Here is a 15,642-nt window from a genome sequence, read left to right as displayed (position 1 = left end):
GTGCAGCTAAACATATGTTCACTTGTCCCTGTAGGAGGGAGCGTCTGGATGAGCTGCCGGTGTACTATGGTGGTCTAGTTTGGGAGTATTTCGGAGATGTGGGATTGATGAATCAACATTAGTGAGTTCCTTTTAGCCCACAGTCTGGCCTGCTAGTTCGTGTAGTTTCGGTCTAGGACGTGTGGCTTCTGAAGTGTTCTGTCACTTGTGGCAGGTTGCAGAGCAGGAAGTGAGCTGAATTTTATTTCTCTCCAATCAGACGCTGCTTAAATGCTGCAAAGTGTTATGGGTATTGTAGTACTGGCCTGGGTGCATGTCACGTACCTAGTAGGCGAGCCCGGAATGCAGGAAGCGGCCCCTCGTAGCCCCTGGCTAAAGAACCCCTGGAGATGGTAACAGAAGCTCAACAGTTCAGGGGGCACAAGTGCCTGGCGGGTAGATGCTGGTCCGGATGGGCAGCAGGACACCAACAGCGAGCAGAAGAAGCTGAAGACAAGAGACTGGTGTAGGCAGGCACAAGTGGTAGACTGGCTGGCAGACGGACGTCAGCGGGTACAGCAGTCACAGGATATCCAACCAGGTAGGTAGGAACAGCAGAGTCGGGTACAAGCCGGGTCAGCAGGTAGCGGTCAACGTGGTACAAGAGGGATGAGGCAGAGGCGTAGTCAGGCAAGCAGGAGGTCGTAGGCAGGCAGCAACGGATCAGGGTCAAGGTCAAGCCGGGTAACAGGAACTAAGGTAGCAGATACAGGTATAGGGTAGTAGGATCTCCGAACGCGCTGTAGACTGGTCAGCACGAGTGGAAGGGAGCGAGTGCCTTAAGAAGGCTGTAGGGCGCCAAACGGTCGCACGACGAGTCAGCGTGCGCGAGTGGACGTGCGCCCGTTCATGCCCCCACGTGCACGCGTGCGTTCGTTCAAGGCGACGCGAGTGCGTCCGATCGCTCTAGCGCGCGTTAACGGAGCACGACGGGTCCTTGACAGCAAACTTCTATGGGTAAGTCTCTCGTGCGCAAACGAGACGCCAGGACGATCGTGACACTGCCCCCCCCCCAAAGGGCAGCCTCCGGATGCCCAACCGAGCCATCTTACTCGGATGGGAGTTCTTAAAGGCACGGATGAGTCTTTTAGCATGAATATTAGATTCTGGCTCCCACGAATTCTCCTCCGGGCCGTACCCTTTCCACTTGACCAGAAATTGGGTCTGGTTTCGCCTTTTCCTGCAATCCAGTATGGCTTCGATCTCGAATTCAATTTCTCCATTGATCATCACGGGTTCTGGAGGGCCGGTCATCCTGTCAACGAAGGGGTCCGGGACTGCGGGTTTGAGTAGGGACACGTGAAAAACTGGATGGATCCGGAAGGACTCGGGGAGCTTAAGTTCGAAAGCCACGTTATTCAGTTTCCTTTTGATCGGAAAGGGGCCCACAAACTTCGGACCCAACTTCTTAGAGGGGCAGGACAATCTGAGGTTCAGGGTAGACAACCAGACCTGGTCCCCAATCTTGAGATCCAGCTCCCCCCTCCTTTTCCTGTCAAAAACTTCCTTGTTATGCTCTTGGGACTTGGTCAGGGTCTCTTGTAGAAGCTTGTTGTTTGATTCAAGGAAGTTAAGACGATCCTGTACTGCTGGTACCGAACATTCAGGGAAGGTGCCAGGCAAGAATACTGGGTGGAAGCCGAAGTTCGCGTAGAAGGGGGACTGTTTGGTGGCGGAGTGGACCGTGTTGTTGTAGGCGAATTCCGCCATAGGCAGGAGAGAGGCCCAGTCGTCCTGGGAGAAGGAGGAGAAACAACGGAGGTACTGCTCCAGGGTCTGGTTCGTCCTCTCAGTCTGGCCGTTGGTCTGTGGATGGTAGGCTGAGGACAGACAAAGATCGATCTTTAAGGCTCCGCAGAGCGCTCTCCAAAATCTCGAGGTGAATTGCACCCCCCTGTCTGATGTGATGTTAACGGGAATGCCGTGGAGTCTTACGATTTCTTTGATAAAGGTGTTGGCTGTCTCTGTAGCTGAGGGAGTGCCCTTCATGGGCAGGAAGTGAGCCATTTTGGTAAGTCTATCGACTATAACGAAAATCGTAGAATAGTTCTCTGACGGGGGGAGTTCAACGATGAAATCCATGGAGATCATCCTCCATGGTCTATCAGGAACAGGCAGCGGTCTTAGCAGGCCCCAGGCTCTTGACTTGCTGCCTTTGCTTCGGGTGCAGATGACACAGGTTTCCACGTACCTCTTACAGTCGTCCTTCATGCGAGGCCACCAGAATGTGCGTTGGAGTAGTTCCAGAGTCTTGAATACCCCAAAGTGGCCGGCCAGTGGGTGATCGTGACAGGCGGCCAGGACTGGGGTCCGAACTTCTTGGGGAACAAAGATCTGATTCCCATGCCACAAAAGGTCGTCGCTGGAGGACAACGGGATGCCGGGAGGAGGTGTTAGGCCTACGGAAGCCTGCTTAATTTGGGAAAGCACATCCCCCTGGATCAGAAGGAAGTTCCCCGTAGAGAGGATAGTGTCTGTGGATGGCGAGCTTTCCGATTGGTTGTACATGCGGGAGAGGGCATCTGGTTTGGTATTCTTGGATCCGGGACGGTAGGTGATGTGAAATGAAAATCTGGAGAAGAAGAGTGCCCACCTGGCTTGACGAGGCCTCAATCTCTTTGCGGTTTTCAAGTACTCCAAATTTTTGTGGTCCGTATAGACCAGGATCGGGTGGGTGGCTCCCTCCAGCAGGTAGCGCCACTCTTCGAGTGCGGATTTTATCGCCAGTAACTCACGATCCCCGACGTCGTAGTTTCTCTCCGCCTCCGACAACTTACGGGAAAAAAAGGCAACTGGGTGGAGTAAGGACTTGGCCCCCTGCCTCTGGGAAAGTATCGCTCCTACTGCAATCTCTGAAGCGTCGACCTCGAGGATGTATGGAAGAGCAGGATTGGGATGTTTCAGGACAGAAGCGGATATGAACAAATCTTTTAAGGTTTTAAAGGCCTCTTGTGCTTCGGGAGTCCAATGAAACTTCCGAGACTGCTTCGTTAGTCCGGTGATGGGGGCGATAATTGCAGAGAAGCCCTTAATAAACTTGCGGTAGAAGTTCGCAAACCCCACAAATCGCTGAACTCCTTTCTTATCGGAGGGGGCAGGCCAGTCCTGAATTGCGGAGATTTTCTGGGGATCCATCTCAATTCCCTTTACCGAGATAATCAGGCCGAGGAACTGGATGCTCGATTGTTCGAAAACACATTTCTCGGGCTTAGCGTATAGACCGTGGAGACGGAGACGGGTCAGGACCTTTTTAACGTGTACCCGGTGATCTGTTAGAGAGGGGGAGAAAATCAGAATGTCATCAAGGTAGACAATTACAAACAGGTCAAGGTAATCTCTAAAAATGTCATTGACAAAGTGCTGGAACGTGGCAGGAGCGTTACACAGCCCGAACGGCATCACTCGGTATTCAAAGTGCCCGAAACGGGTACGAAAGGCAGTCTTCCACTCGTCCCCTTTCCTAATGCGGACGAGGTTGTAAGCCCCCCGAAGATCCAGCTTAGAGAATATTTTAGCGGAACGTAGTCTCTGAAACAGTTCGGGAACCAATGGCAAAGGGTAGCGATTCTTGATCGTGATTTTGTTCAACGCCCGATAGTCCACACATGGGCGTAGAGAGTGGTCTTTTTTTTCCACAAAGAAAATCCCCGCTCCAGCTGGGGAAGTAGAGGGCCGGATAAATCCCTTTTCAAGATTTTCATCCAGGTAGGTTTTCAGAGTGCTAAGTTCCGATTCAGACAGAGGGAAAATTCTTCCAAAGGGAATCTCGGCCCCCGGGAGTAGTTCGATAGGGCAGTCATATGTCCTATGAGGTGGTAGGGTTTCAGCCCCTTTTTTACTGAACACGTCTAGGAAGTCGTGATATTCTCTAGGCACAGCTTGCCGGGTGTCATCATCTGCTTCCAAACAGAGGAGGGCCGGAGAGTCCCCGTTAATTGCTGGGTAGCAATGCTGGAGGCAGTAGTCCGAAGGGAATTCAATCTTTCCGGTGGCCCAGTTGATACGTGGATTATGCGCCTTCAACCAAGGCATGCCTAGAATGATGGGGAACAGGGGAGATTTGATGACGTCTAGGCACAGAAATTCTTGGTGAGTCCCGGCGATGACAGCAGAGAGGGGACTAGTCTCCTGAGTCACCGGTCCTGATTCTAGAGTGGACCCATCGGCCAGGTATACCGAGAGTCCATTCTCTCTCGGTCTAAGGGAAATCTTGTTCTTCAGGGCAAAGGATATGTCCATAAACCCGCTGCATGCCCCCGAATCAATAACTGCGTGGGTTGAAATAGTCCTTCCTGGAAGCTGCAAAAGAACAGGAACAGCCAGGTGAGAGGAGTTTCCAGACAGCACTGACGAAGGAACAGGTGGAACAGGTAGGCACTTACGTATCTTGGCTGGGCAGGAGCGAACAAAGTGTCCTGATTCTCCACAGTACATACAGAGGTTGTTGACCCGGCGTCGTTGGCGTTCCTCTGGGGTCAGTGATGGACGGAGTAGCCCTAGCTGCATCGGTTCTGGGGGATTCAGCGTGGCTGTGGCAGGAACTGAAGGAGCTGGGTGAGCGGAACTAGGTACCCGTGGCAACATCCAGACAGGGCGTGCGGCTGAAGAGGAACGTTCTTGGCGGCGTTCCCTCAAGCGCCTATCAATTTGAACGGAAATGTCTATCAGGCCCTCCAGGGTTTCGGGGATGCCAACACGTGCCAACTCATCCTTCAAAGGCTCGGACAGGCCCATGCGGAACTGATATCGCAGGGCGGCGTTGTTCCAGTCCGTGTCAGCGCTCCACCGACGGAACTCCGACACGTAGTCCTCCACAGGCCTGCGACCTTGCTGCAGAACGTGTAGGGCTGCCTCTGCAGTTGCTGCAAGTTGGGGATCCTCATAGAGTCTTGACATGGCCATAAAGAAGGTGTCTAAGGTGTCTAAGGATGGATCCTTGCGTTCCAGTAGGCGATGTGCCCAGGCTTGGGGTTCGCTTGTTAGGAGGGAGATAACGAACCCCACCTTGGTCGCCTCGAGGGAGAAGGTCCTCGGTTGCAGGGCGAAGTAGAGCTCACAAGAGTTACGGAAGGTTCTAAACTTGTTCCGGTCGCCAGTGAACCGCTCGGGGGTTGGTACTCTGGGCTCAGGTGGCATCATCACCACTGAAGGCGGGGTGTGGCCCCCTGGAACAACAGGCGGAGAAGCAGATAGTGCTTGGACTTGCTCTTCCAGTCTGCTGTAGCCTTCCTGTAGGCTCTTTACTGCCTGGGTAAGGCCGGCCAAATGGCGGCACAGTTCGTCCATGGGGGAGGCTCCCTGCGCAGGCTCGGACATGGCTGACCAGTACTGTCACGTACCTAGTAGGCGAGCCCGGAATGCAGGAAGCGGCCCCTCGTAGCCCCTGGCTAAAGAACCCCTGGAGATGGTAACAGAAGCTCAACAGTTCAGGGGGCACAAGTGCCTGGCGGGTAGATGCTGGTCTGGATGGGCAGCAGGACACCAACAGCGAGCAGAAGAAGCTGAAGACAAGAGACTGGTGTAGGCAGGCACAAGTGGTAGACTGGCTGGCAGACGGACGTCAGCGGGTACAGCAGTCACAGGATATCCAACCAGGTAGGTAGGAACAGCAGAGTCGGGTACAAGCCGGGTCAGCAGGTAGCGGTCAACGTGGTACAAGAGGGATGAGGCAGAGGCGTAGTCAGGCAAGCAGGAGGTCGTAGGCAGGCAGCAACGGATCAGGGTCAAGGTCAAGCCGGGTAACAGGAACTAAGGTAGCAGATACAGGTATAGGGTAGTAGGATCTCCGAACGCGCTGTAGACTGGTCAGCACGAGTGGAAGGGAGCGAGTGCCTTAAGAAGGCTGTAGGGCGCCAAACGGTCGCACGACGAGTCAGCGTGCGCGAGTGGACGTGCGCCCGTTCATGCCCCCACGTGCACGCGTGCGTTCGTTCAAGGCGACGCGAGTGCGTCCGATCGCTCTAGCGCGCGTTAACGGAGCGCGACGGGTCCTTGACAGCAAACTTCTATGGGTAAGTCTCTCGTGCGCAAACGAGACGCCAGGACGATCGTGACAGTGCATGAGTTCTGCGATCTCCAAGTATTAGGTGGACTTTCTCTTGTTAGAGTGGACTGTATTCAGAGGCAGCACTGAGTAAAGTGACTACACTAATAGTGAACACAGCCGCCATGTAGTACACAGTATAAAAACTTTGAAAAAACAGACTGTGAAAAAACTGAAAAATTGCATAACTGGGTAAGATGTAAACCATAGGAGGACAATGAAATTAACCAAGTCATATTTTAGCAAATTTTAGCAAACTGACTGTGTGTGGAGAGGTATCCAACTGGGTTTAGCGGTCCCTCCTGGAGCTGGGTGGAGTGGTGGGACTCAGGTCTCTCTCCGGGTTATGTGACATTGTATGATGTCTGGGTCCCAAGGGGGATTGTCTCCTACAGTACCTGGTAGCTTGAGCTTCCATCGGTTCCTCTTGATGCTTATCCATCCTTCCGATGGTATGACTGAATTTAGCATATCAGTTAGGGGCTTCAACATGCTGGATGCCTAGGGTGTCGCAGAAGTGAGGCAGGTCCTCTGGCACTTTGAGGAGTGCTGTGAGACCTTGTATGGTAGCAGATAGGCAGAAAGGGAATTTCCATTTTGTAGTGTATTCCCTTACTGCGCAAGGTATCCAACAGGGTCTTCAAGTCTCTATGGTGCTGCAGAGTGATACCTGAGAGGTCCTGGTAAATCTGGATGTTTGCTGTTTTTTACGTTAGATGGGGCTTGCTCCTCGTCTGACTCAGAATGTCCTCTTTGAGATTGTAATCTATCAGGCATTAAATAATGTCTCTAAGGGGATCCGTGTCTCTACTCCTAGGTCTCAAGGCTCGGTGGATTCACTCCGTGTCAATTGCTGATTGTAGTGGTCTGTTTAACAAATCGTTAAAGAGTTTAGTAACTGCTGGGGGGATCCCCTTCAATGGATTCCGGCATACCTCTGATCCGCAGGTTATTGCGTCTTCCTCTGTTGTCCAGGTCCTCCATATGGAGCTGCATATCCCTTAGCTGGAGAGTGTGGGAATCTATTTTTCTTGTGGCCCAACAGAGGACTGTCTCCTGCTTTTCTGTCACTTTTTCTACCACATGCACTCTGGCTGCTAGAGCAGTGGTCATCAACCCTATCCTCAGGGCCCACTAACAGGCCAGGTTTTATGAATTACCTTGGGGAGATGCAGATTATAATACTGCAATCACTGAGCAGCAAATGATATCACCTGAGATGTATTTCCGTTATCTTGCAAACCTGTTAGCGGGCCCTGAGGACAGGGTTGATGACCACTATGCTAGAGCATGTATGTCTAAGCAAAGCTCCGAAATGGCCGCCGAGAGGGTGCCTTTGATATCTGCGGCAATGGTCCACAGGTCCTGGATACTCAGGTGGGGTTGAGGGGGGATATCCATTCCTTCATTGTTAGCTGTGGCTAGTGGGGCAGTAGTGGGGGTTGAGCACGTTAGTGAGGATCCAGTCAGAGGCAGAGAGGGTGCCTGTGATTGTCTCTGTGAGTGTCTGTGGTGGGAAGATGCCATGTTACCTCTGAGGGACTGGAACATCTCCAGTATATTCTGGCTCAAGCCCCCATTCCGCTCATGGGTACAATTGTCCTCTGGCGATGGGAGCTCTAGATTCAAGCGGCCATCTTCGAGCAAGGTCAGGCCACGCCCCCAAAGCAGCCTATTCTGCCTCCTTGTCCACAGCTACTCCTGACATAGCCTCATCATCATGCATGGAGGAGTCAGCTGAATTATTTGAACACAGTGTCAGTTCTACGCCCTCCAAGATTAATTGTAAGGAGATACAGGGTGCAGGCACCAGCAACATCCAAGGCCCAATTTTTCCGCACCTAGGTGACGTTTTTAAGAGCAGAATTCAATCCTGTGTTTGCCAAGTATAACTGTAAAGGGTTATGGTGTGAAGGCACCACCAACACCCAAGGTCCGTTTTTCTGCACATGTTACTTCTATCCAAAGTCTGCGAAAGAGACACCAGCCTTTATGTAAAAAAAAACATTAATCTTGGCCTGAGAGTAATATAATTTGGCTTCTTGACATAAGGCTTGCTCACAGTGGTGAAAAACTTTGTTATTTTCATCTAAAGTCTGCTAAAGAGACACCAGAATTTATTTTAAAAATGTCCAATCTTGTTCCCAAATGCACTAAATTGTGGCCTCATTATATAGACTGGCTCCCCAAACCGTTGTTTACAAAATAAAGAAAATGTATTTACATGTAATTTTTTATTTATTTTTTTACAGTAGATCAGTTTTGTTTCAGCAGGTTCTATACATGGAACAGATGCCCCACTTAACAGGCAGACTAAGGGGACCCCAAGGCACTATATTTAAAGGAATTTTTCATTTTTATTTTTTCACTTTAAGCATCAATAAAATCACTGCTCCTTTAACCCCTTTGCGCCAAGAGAGTATAACAAATCAAAATGCCTAAGCCCAATTTTGCGACTTTGACATGTGTTAGTAAAACCGTACATATCATCACAACTACTCTGTGCAGCCAGGTGAATTATACCTTCTTTATTTCAGGACAAATTGGGCCTTCTTTTTCTGGGAAATGGTAATGGATAGCTCCTGCTTTTTTTTCTTATTATCAAAGGAAAACTGGCACAAAATAGTAAAAAAAAAAGTTTTTTTAAACGTAGCTGTATATTTTTTGGTACTACCATAACCTACTACCAAAGAACAGCCCAAAATAAATTCTCCTGCCCCATGACAATCGCAGCGATACCACATTAGGTGTTGTATGTACCCATAGTACAGCCCCAAAAACAAAAGTGCGCATTTTGCTTTTTTTATCCTACCTAAAACACTGACACTGATACTATACTATACTACTGAAAAATAAATCTCTCCCCTCCCCCCTAAAAAATACTGAACCTGACCTTTGACTCTGTCCTTGACCCAAACACTGAAACACTGACCCTGGCACTGACCTAGATCAAACCTTGAACTAGGCATTTTTTTATTTTATTTTTATATTATTCTTATCATAATTATTTTATTTTTTTATTTTTTTACACACACTTTTGTTTGTACAAGGACAGAGAGAGATGCAATGTATCACTCTCCTCCATTCACAGAAAAATAAAACACAGGGGCTGGCTTTGCGGTGACTGATCATTGTGATAGCCAATCAGAGGCTATCACAGTGATAAGGTGACCCGGGACAGTTCCAGGTCCCGATCATTAATACAGGGCCCCAGGCTCATAGTGAGACCCCGGTCTCTGTGTGGCACGCACCCAGCACAAAGGGAAGAATGCAAATATGCAGCCCCACAGCAAAAAGCCCAGAGCAGTGGGGCTACATATTTGTGTAAAATCAGCGTAAAGGGGTTAAAAACAATCTTTTAAAAAAAAAAAAATGTTGCATTGAAACATGTCCCCCAGGGCAGTACCCGGGCCCCCATATCATTTTTATGACCAATAACTTGCATATAAGCTTTCAAAATGGGCACTCTTGATTTTTGAAGGATGGGTCCCATAGACTGTAATAGGGTCTGGAGTTTGGGTCCAAATGTTTGATGTTAGAGAGTTCTGGCGTGAACCGAACGGGGGTGGGGGGGCATGCGGGCAGCCCAACTCTACTCATGACAGTAGGTAATACAAGAGGTCCATATCCTCATCAATAATTCTAGGGAGATTCAGCCTCTTTATTTATACTGATGACTGTTGTCAGCAAGCAAGAAAGTAAGGGAAATTGAACATTTCAGTGTTCTCACTAAAACAAGAGGTAAAGGCAAAGACTGTCCAAGATGAGAATTCCCCTCACTTTGGGATATTTCATCTGACTTGAATCCCTGAGAAAAGAATAGAAGTGAAATGGCCCCAGAGGTACACAGGCAAAACAAAAAAAAAAACATTCCCTACGCTATCCAAAAAAAATAAAAATAAAAAAGTTAACAATACATACACGTGAAGTCTGTAAGTAAAAAAAACAAACAATTACACCTTTTCCCTCCTTGTGACCCCTCCTCACACTAAAAGTTGTTTTATTTCACAGAAGCACGATTTATGATAATCTATGTATTTATGAATATATAAAAAGAGCCTTGTACAGTAATTCTGAATAACAATTCAGTTTATTCTATATACACATTTCTATATTAGTAGTTAATAACTATACCTATCATTCACTTTTCTTAGGTATCAGATCCACACGGGACTGCAGCATTCAATCATACGACCACGACAGCCCAACTGTCTACCTCTGCATCAAGTGACGCTGCCCCAAAAGCTGCAGGAAGCTGGCTACGCAACACACATGGTCGGAAAGTGGCATATGGGATTTTATAAGAAAGATTGCCTTCCAACAAGGCGTGGATTTGACACTTTTCTTGGCTCTCTGACTGGGAATGTGGACTATTACACCTATGATAATTGTGATGGCCCAGGAGTTTGTGGCTTTGACTTGCATGAAGGAGAAAATGTGGCTTGGGACCTTGCTGGCAAATACTCCACTATACTCTACTCCCAACGTGTAAGTCATATCTTGGCTTCCCATAATCCTCAGCAACCTATATTTATATACATAGCTTTCCAAGCAGTGCATACTCCCTTGCAGTCTCCTCGAGAGTACATCTATCCCTATAGGAATATGGGCAATGTGGCAAGGAGGAAGTATGCCGCTATGGTAACATGTATGGATGCTGCTGTTAAAAACATCACCCGGGCACTGAAAAAGTATGGTTACTATGACAACAGCATTATTATTTTCTCATCGGACAATGGGGGTCAAACCTTCTCTGGTGGAAGCAACTGGCCTTTACGGGGCCGCAAAGGCACATACTGGGAGGGTGGTATAAGGAGTTTGGGTTTTGTTCACAGCCCATTGCTCAAAATGAAAAGAAGGTCTAGTCGATCCCTAATGCATATTACAGACTGGTATCCAACACTAGTGAAGCTGGGAGGGGGAAACATTTCTGAAACAGAGGGACTTGATGGCTATGACATGTGGCCATCAATAAGTGAAGGAAAAGAGTCACCCAGGACAGAAATTCTGCATAATATTGACCCTTTGTATAATCTTGCCAGGTCTGGATCCTTGGAAGAAGGTCAAGGAATATGGAACACTGCTATTCAGGCCTCTATAAGGGTTAAAGATTTTAAGCTGTTAACTGGGGACCCTGGTTACAGTGATTGGATACCACCACAGACTCTCACTAACTTTCCAGGAACTTGGTGGAACTTAGAACGTCATACTGATGGAGCCCGTAAATCAGTATGGCTTTTCAACATCACAGCTGACCCTTTCGAACGTTATGACTTGTCTGCACTGAAACCTGAAATTGTTAAGGAACTATTGTTGCGTATAGCTTACTATAACCACACTGCTATCCCAGTGCGTTATCCAAATGAGGACCCGAGAGGGAATCCAGAGCTCAACGGTGGTGCATGGGGACCATGGGCTAGTGAGGATGAGGATGAAGAAGAAAATTGGATAAATGGACATCTAAAGAATACAAACAAAAAGAAGAAATGCAAGATATGCAAGCTTAGGTCATTTTTCAAAAAACTAAACACTCGTATTATGTCAAATCGCATTTAGGTCGATATTTAAATTGACATTTGTGTTGTGGTTTCTGGGGAGGTCTCATTCAAGAGTCAGCATCTTGAAGAAGTTGTGACTACAAGGATTAGAGTGGGCCTCAGTTCAAGATGAACCAGAAATACTGAAAATGAAATATGCTTGCGATGTCCAAAGATCTTCAAATGTATGCACTATATCAGGGAACTTACAATGTGCACATTGGCAGTTATTCTGGGCCAACACGAGCACTAGCTAAAATATTTATAGACAACACGAGAAACATTGAGCTCCTTTTGACCTCGATGTGCAGTTGACAGTGAGTCTAGAGACGACACTTTTGTAAAGTTGAAATGTAATCAAATAAACTTTAATTTTGAGGCTAAAGGGAAATCTAGCTTTTAGTCCCCTTTCACACGGGCAGCTGTTCTGCTGCTTTTAAAAGCATGTGTTGTTATTTTGAAAAGACTCCAGATACAGCAATCACCTGCAGTTGTACATTTCGATTAGTAGTGTTTACATGCATTTTCATGCGACTGCATTTAGCTGCAGTGGAACATTCTTGCCATTTCTGATGTGCAGATGAAATAGTACACTGCCATAACCCGCGATTATGTGCAGATAGCTGCACTAAATCAGTCCTGGACGCAGTCAAAGTTATTTTTTCTAACCACACAAAACTCCATGTAATGAAACTGTCGCTAAATGCAGTGTGTGAATGGAGCTATAAGAAAGCACTGTGTGAGTTTAGGCGCGGTAGCTTCATCTATCCGCAGCTAAAAGCTGAATTCTGTCCGCCCGTGTGAAAGGAGCCTTATCAAGTCTTCGTAACAAAAGAGGAGATTCATAGGATTTCTTTGTATGTAATGTCTGTATTAGCAAGTGTTGCTGCCTAAAACAATATATTGTTGCAATTCTTACACTCATTACACTTTACACATGTAAAGTTTTTTTTGACACCTATTGCAGCACAGGCACTCATTAATGTACAGTGATCCAATGACATCTTCTCATAACTATTACCTTGCACAATACTTACAAATTTGTCTTATAGAGTGCAACAAGTTATAACCCATGAAAGTGTATTGCACAGATATGTAATCGCAAATTTTATATTGATTCAGTGAGCGAAACTAGAAAATCATTTTAAATAAACACCTGTCAGGGTATCACATACCTAACCATGGAGCCCGAGATGATGAGGGTGGCCTCATGCACAATTCCTCTCCATTTAGCCCTGGTAATGGAAACAGAGACTGCTAGGGCAGTGGAAGGGTGCAGGTGCCAGGAAGCTGGAGCTATGAACTTGAGCTTAGAAACACAGAGATCCACCCAGCGGCAGTATGGGGGTCAAGTGACAAGCTGTGTTCAGCAGCAGCCAGGCAGACAGGAACAGAATCTTGTTCAGGTTCAAAGTCAGAGACAGGTAGGCAGGGCTGCTGATAGAAATTGTGGGACCCCGTACAGACTACCTGACAGAACCCCCCCCCCCCCCAAGACAAAAATAAAGCTATATTTCCCTAAAGGAATACAATGAAATTATTAGCAGACACAAATACAACATAGCTCACAGAATTCCTGCTAAAGCTAAAAGATAAAACTGAGTTAATAAATAAAAATGAAGATCAGATGAAAAAAATATACAGGCTGGGCAGTTGGAGCACCGGGATCAAAGTGACAGAGCGAGAGTTACATATATAACAAATTCAGGAGCAGAGCTAACATTAGAGTTAGCGCAGGGGGGGGGGGGCAAACAGGGAGGGGGATTAGTAAAGGGCAACTTCTCTTCCCAACAGATAAAAGCTGGCTGCAGGGAGAGGGGAGGAGACCAGCTTTCAACTGCTGGAGGAAGAGAGACACAATTGTCGTCCAACACTAGTCCCCATTCCTGTGTGGGCCCCCTGTGTGCTCGCACCACCTACAAGAGGACCGGTGGTCCCCCTATCAGAGGTCCTGCCATCGAGGGAGTAAGTATAACAAACTTCACATCTCTGACATTAGTTATCATAAGGCCCCAACTCCAGTTCTTTAATACCATAAGCATATGTGATATGGGACACACTAGTACACCACAAAATACAAAGTCATGTCATAACTGTGGTTATCTGCCCTTAAGTCCTCATTGCAACAACCCATGCCATAATTAGACTAACTGCTGCCCTAGGCACACCTGAATAATGATACCTTTTGTATAAATTCAGCCCATTGTATCATTCACAAAAAAAAACTATGCTACAATGTCTTATTAGAGGAAATATCTTGTCTGCTCTGTGTTTATAGCTCATATTTACAGACCAATGAACAAGGGGAAACAGAGATGCGTTCTTGTTTCTTAAAGATCATTTGAACTTTTAGTTATAATCATTCAAATACATTTCAGATACATCCAAACAAATATGTTTCAAAGTCTTATAGTCTGTTTTCCTTAGAAAGCTGCCACAGCCTGAGCAGAAAAGTGGACCCAATGCCAGGATGCTGTAGAGAAGGAGCCTTTTTTTTTTGTGCTAAAGCAGTGATCTCTCTGCAGAGGTCTGAAATTCCCCCTGCTGTCTCAGGCCTAAAGCTTTGTAATCAGCAAATCTCATACTCACATGATGACTGGACCATAAAGGTCCTCTCACAAGGTTACAATACTCTATGTTTATCTTTTCATTTGTGCTCCTCTATTGGTACCTTGGCACGTGGGCTTCCGATGGAGTCATTTTGATACACATATCACACACATGGTTCACTACTGAAATCATTAGGAAGCCCACTCTGGGACATGCCATACAGTCATATCTGGAGTGCTTGTAAAGACAAACATTTATTTAAAAAAAAGGGGTAATTGTATATGAGAAACAGCGCTTTAGCACACTGGCTGGTCTTTTTAAAAATGTTTTTACCCAAGTTTCACACAATATTCACCTACGATTCACACATTATTCAAATAAGCTTCAAATTTAAATACAAACCAAATGGTTGATCCGACTGCTCTTAGGGAATGGGTCACTGCCGCTGTGTGTTCCGCTCTAGTCAAGTAAAATGCCTTTCATATTTGACAAGGCCACCTGACTAGTGTCAAAGACACTACAAATTAAATAGGACCACTAGGTAAGTTTGAAATCATAGAAACGTTTCACTTTGTGCAATACTCTTAGAATAACAGAGCCTGAAGACTTTAAGTAAAAGGTGACTCATTCAAGTAGGAAGATGAATTATCAAGAACTATATGGAACATTACATATGCCTTTTGAAGTGGCGGTTTTAACAATAAGTAAAATCTTTCTCAATCTGGATTTATAATAAAAACAACCTTAAAGATCAACAGTCGTCTGTGTATTTATTATGTACTTTGAAGAACCTTACTGTTCTCTGGAAGATAAAACAACCACATAAAAGGAGCAGTTATGCTAAATTGCATCTTTGTCTGTGTATGGATCATTTTGTAATATTCATAAATATATATATATATATATATATATATATATATATATATATATACATATATATATATATATATATATATATATATATATATATATATATATATACATATATATATATATATATATATACATATATATATATATATATACATTTTGAAAGCTGACCGTGATTAAATAACGTTAAAGACTTCAGATTGGAATTACTAAGATCATGAAGGCATAGCAGATTACCTTATGTATGATGGCATATGGGTTTAACAGAGATAGAATCAAAAAATTGGGGTATGAGTTTGAAAAGATATTTAGTGGGTTAGGGAATGGAAAAAGTGGAAAGAAAAACATTGTGAAACTCCAAGTGCATGCATGCCAAGTCTTCTTCTTTGGTGAACATGGAAAATTATGAGATAAGAGGGGATAAGCTAGAGCCAGCAACTACAGAAAGTAGTCGCTATTTGCATATAAGAATGCCCCAATGTTTAGGGCTCATGGGGTAATCTATGGAACAGCAAACCTGAAGGTGCTTTCATGGTAAGCAGTAGTCTCACAATAAAAACCTATACATAACACCTCTGAAAAGAGACCTTATTTTAGCTAAAG

The 15,642-nt window shown here is 46.1% G+C and overlaps 1 protein-coding gene across 1 annotated transcript in view; it reads left to right on the top strand.

Moving 5' to 3' along the window:
- The window catches only part of ARSI (arylsulfatase family member I), a 70,606-nt gene extending 55,682 nt beyond the window's left edge, over window positions 1-14,924 (top strand). The window contains exon 2 of the mRNA XM_077468294.1: window positions 10,237-14,924. Within this exon, the coding sequence (XP_077324420.1) occupies window positions 10,237-11,638 (1,402 nt within the window). The 3' untranslated portion in view covers window positions 11,639-14,924. The remainder of the gene's footprint in view (window positions 1-10,236) is intronic.
- The last annotated feature ends 718 nt before the right edge of the window (window positions 14,925-15,642 follow it).

This window comes from Lithobates pipiens, unplaced genomic scaffold (assembly GCF_037356315.1).
Source record: "Lithobates pipiens isolate NorthernLeopardFrog02 unplaced genomic scaffold, aLitPip1_a1.2 Scaffold_8, whole genome shotgun sequence".
NCBI lineage: Eukaryota > Metazoa > Chordata > Amphibia > Anura > Ranidae > Lithobates > Lithobates pipiens.
Note: the sequence above shows the minus strand (reverse complement) of the source record. Positions and strands in the feature narration are given on the sequence as shown.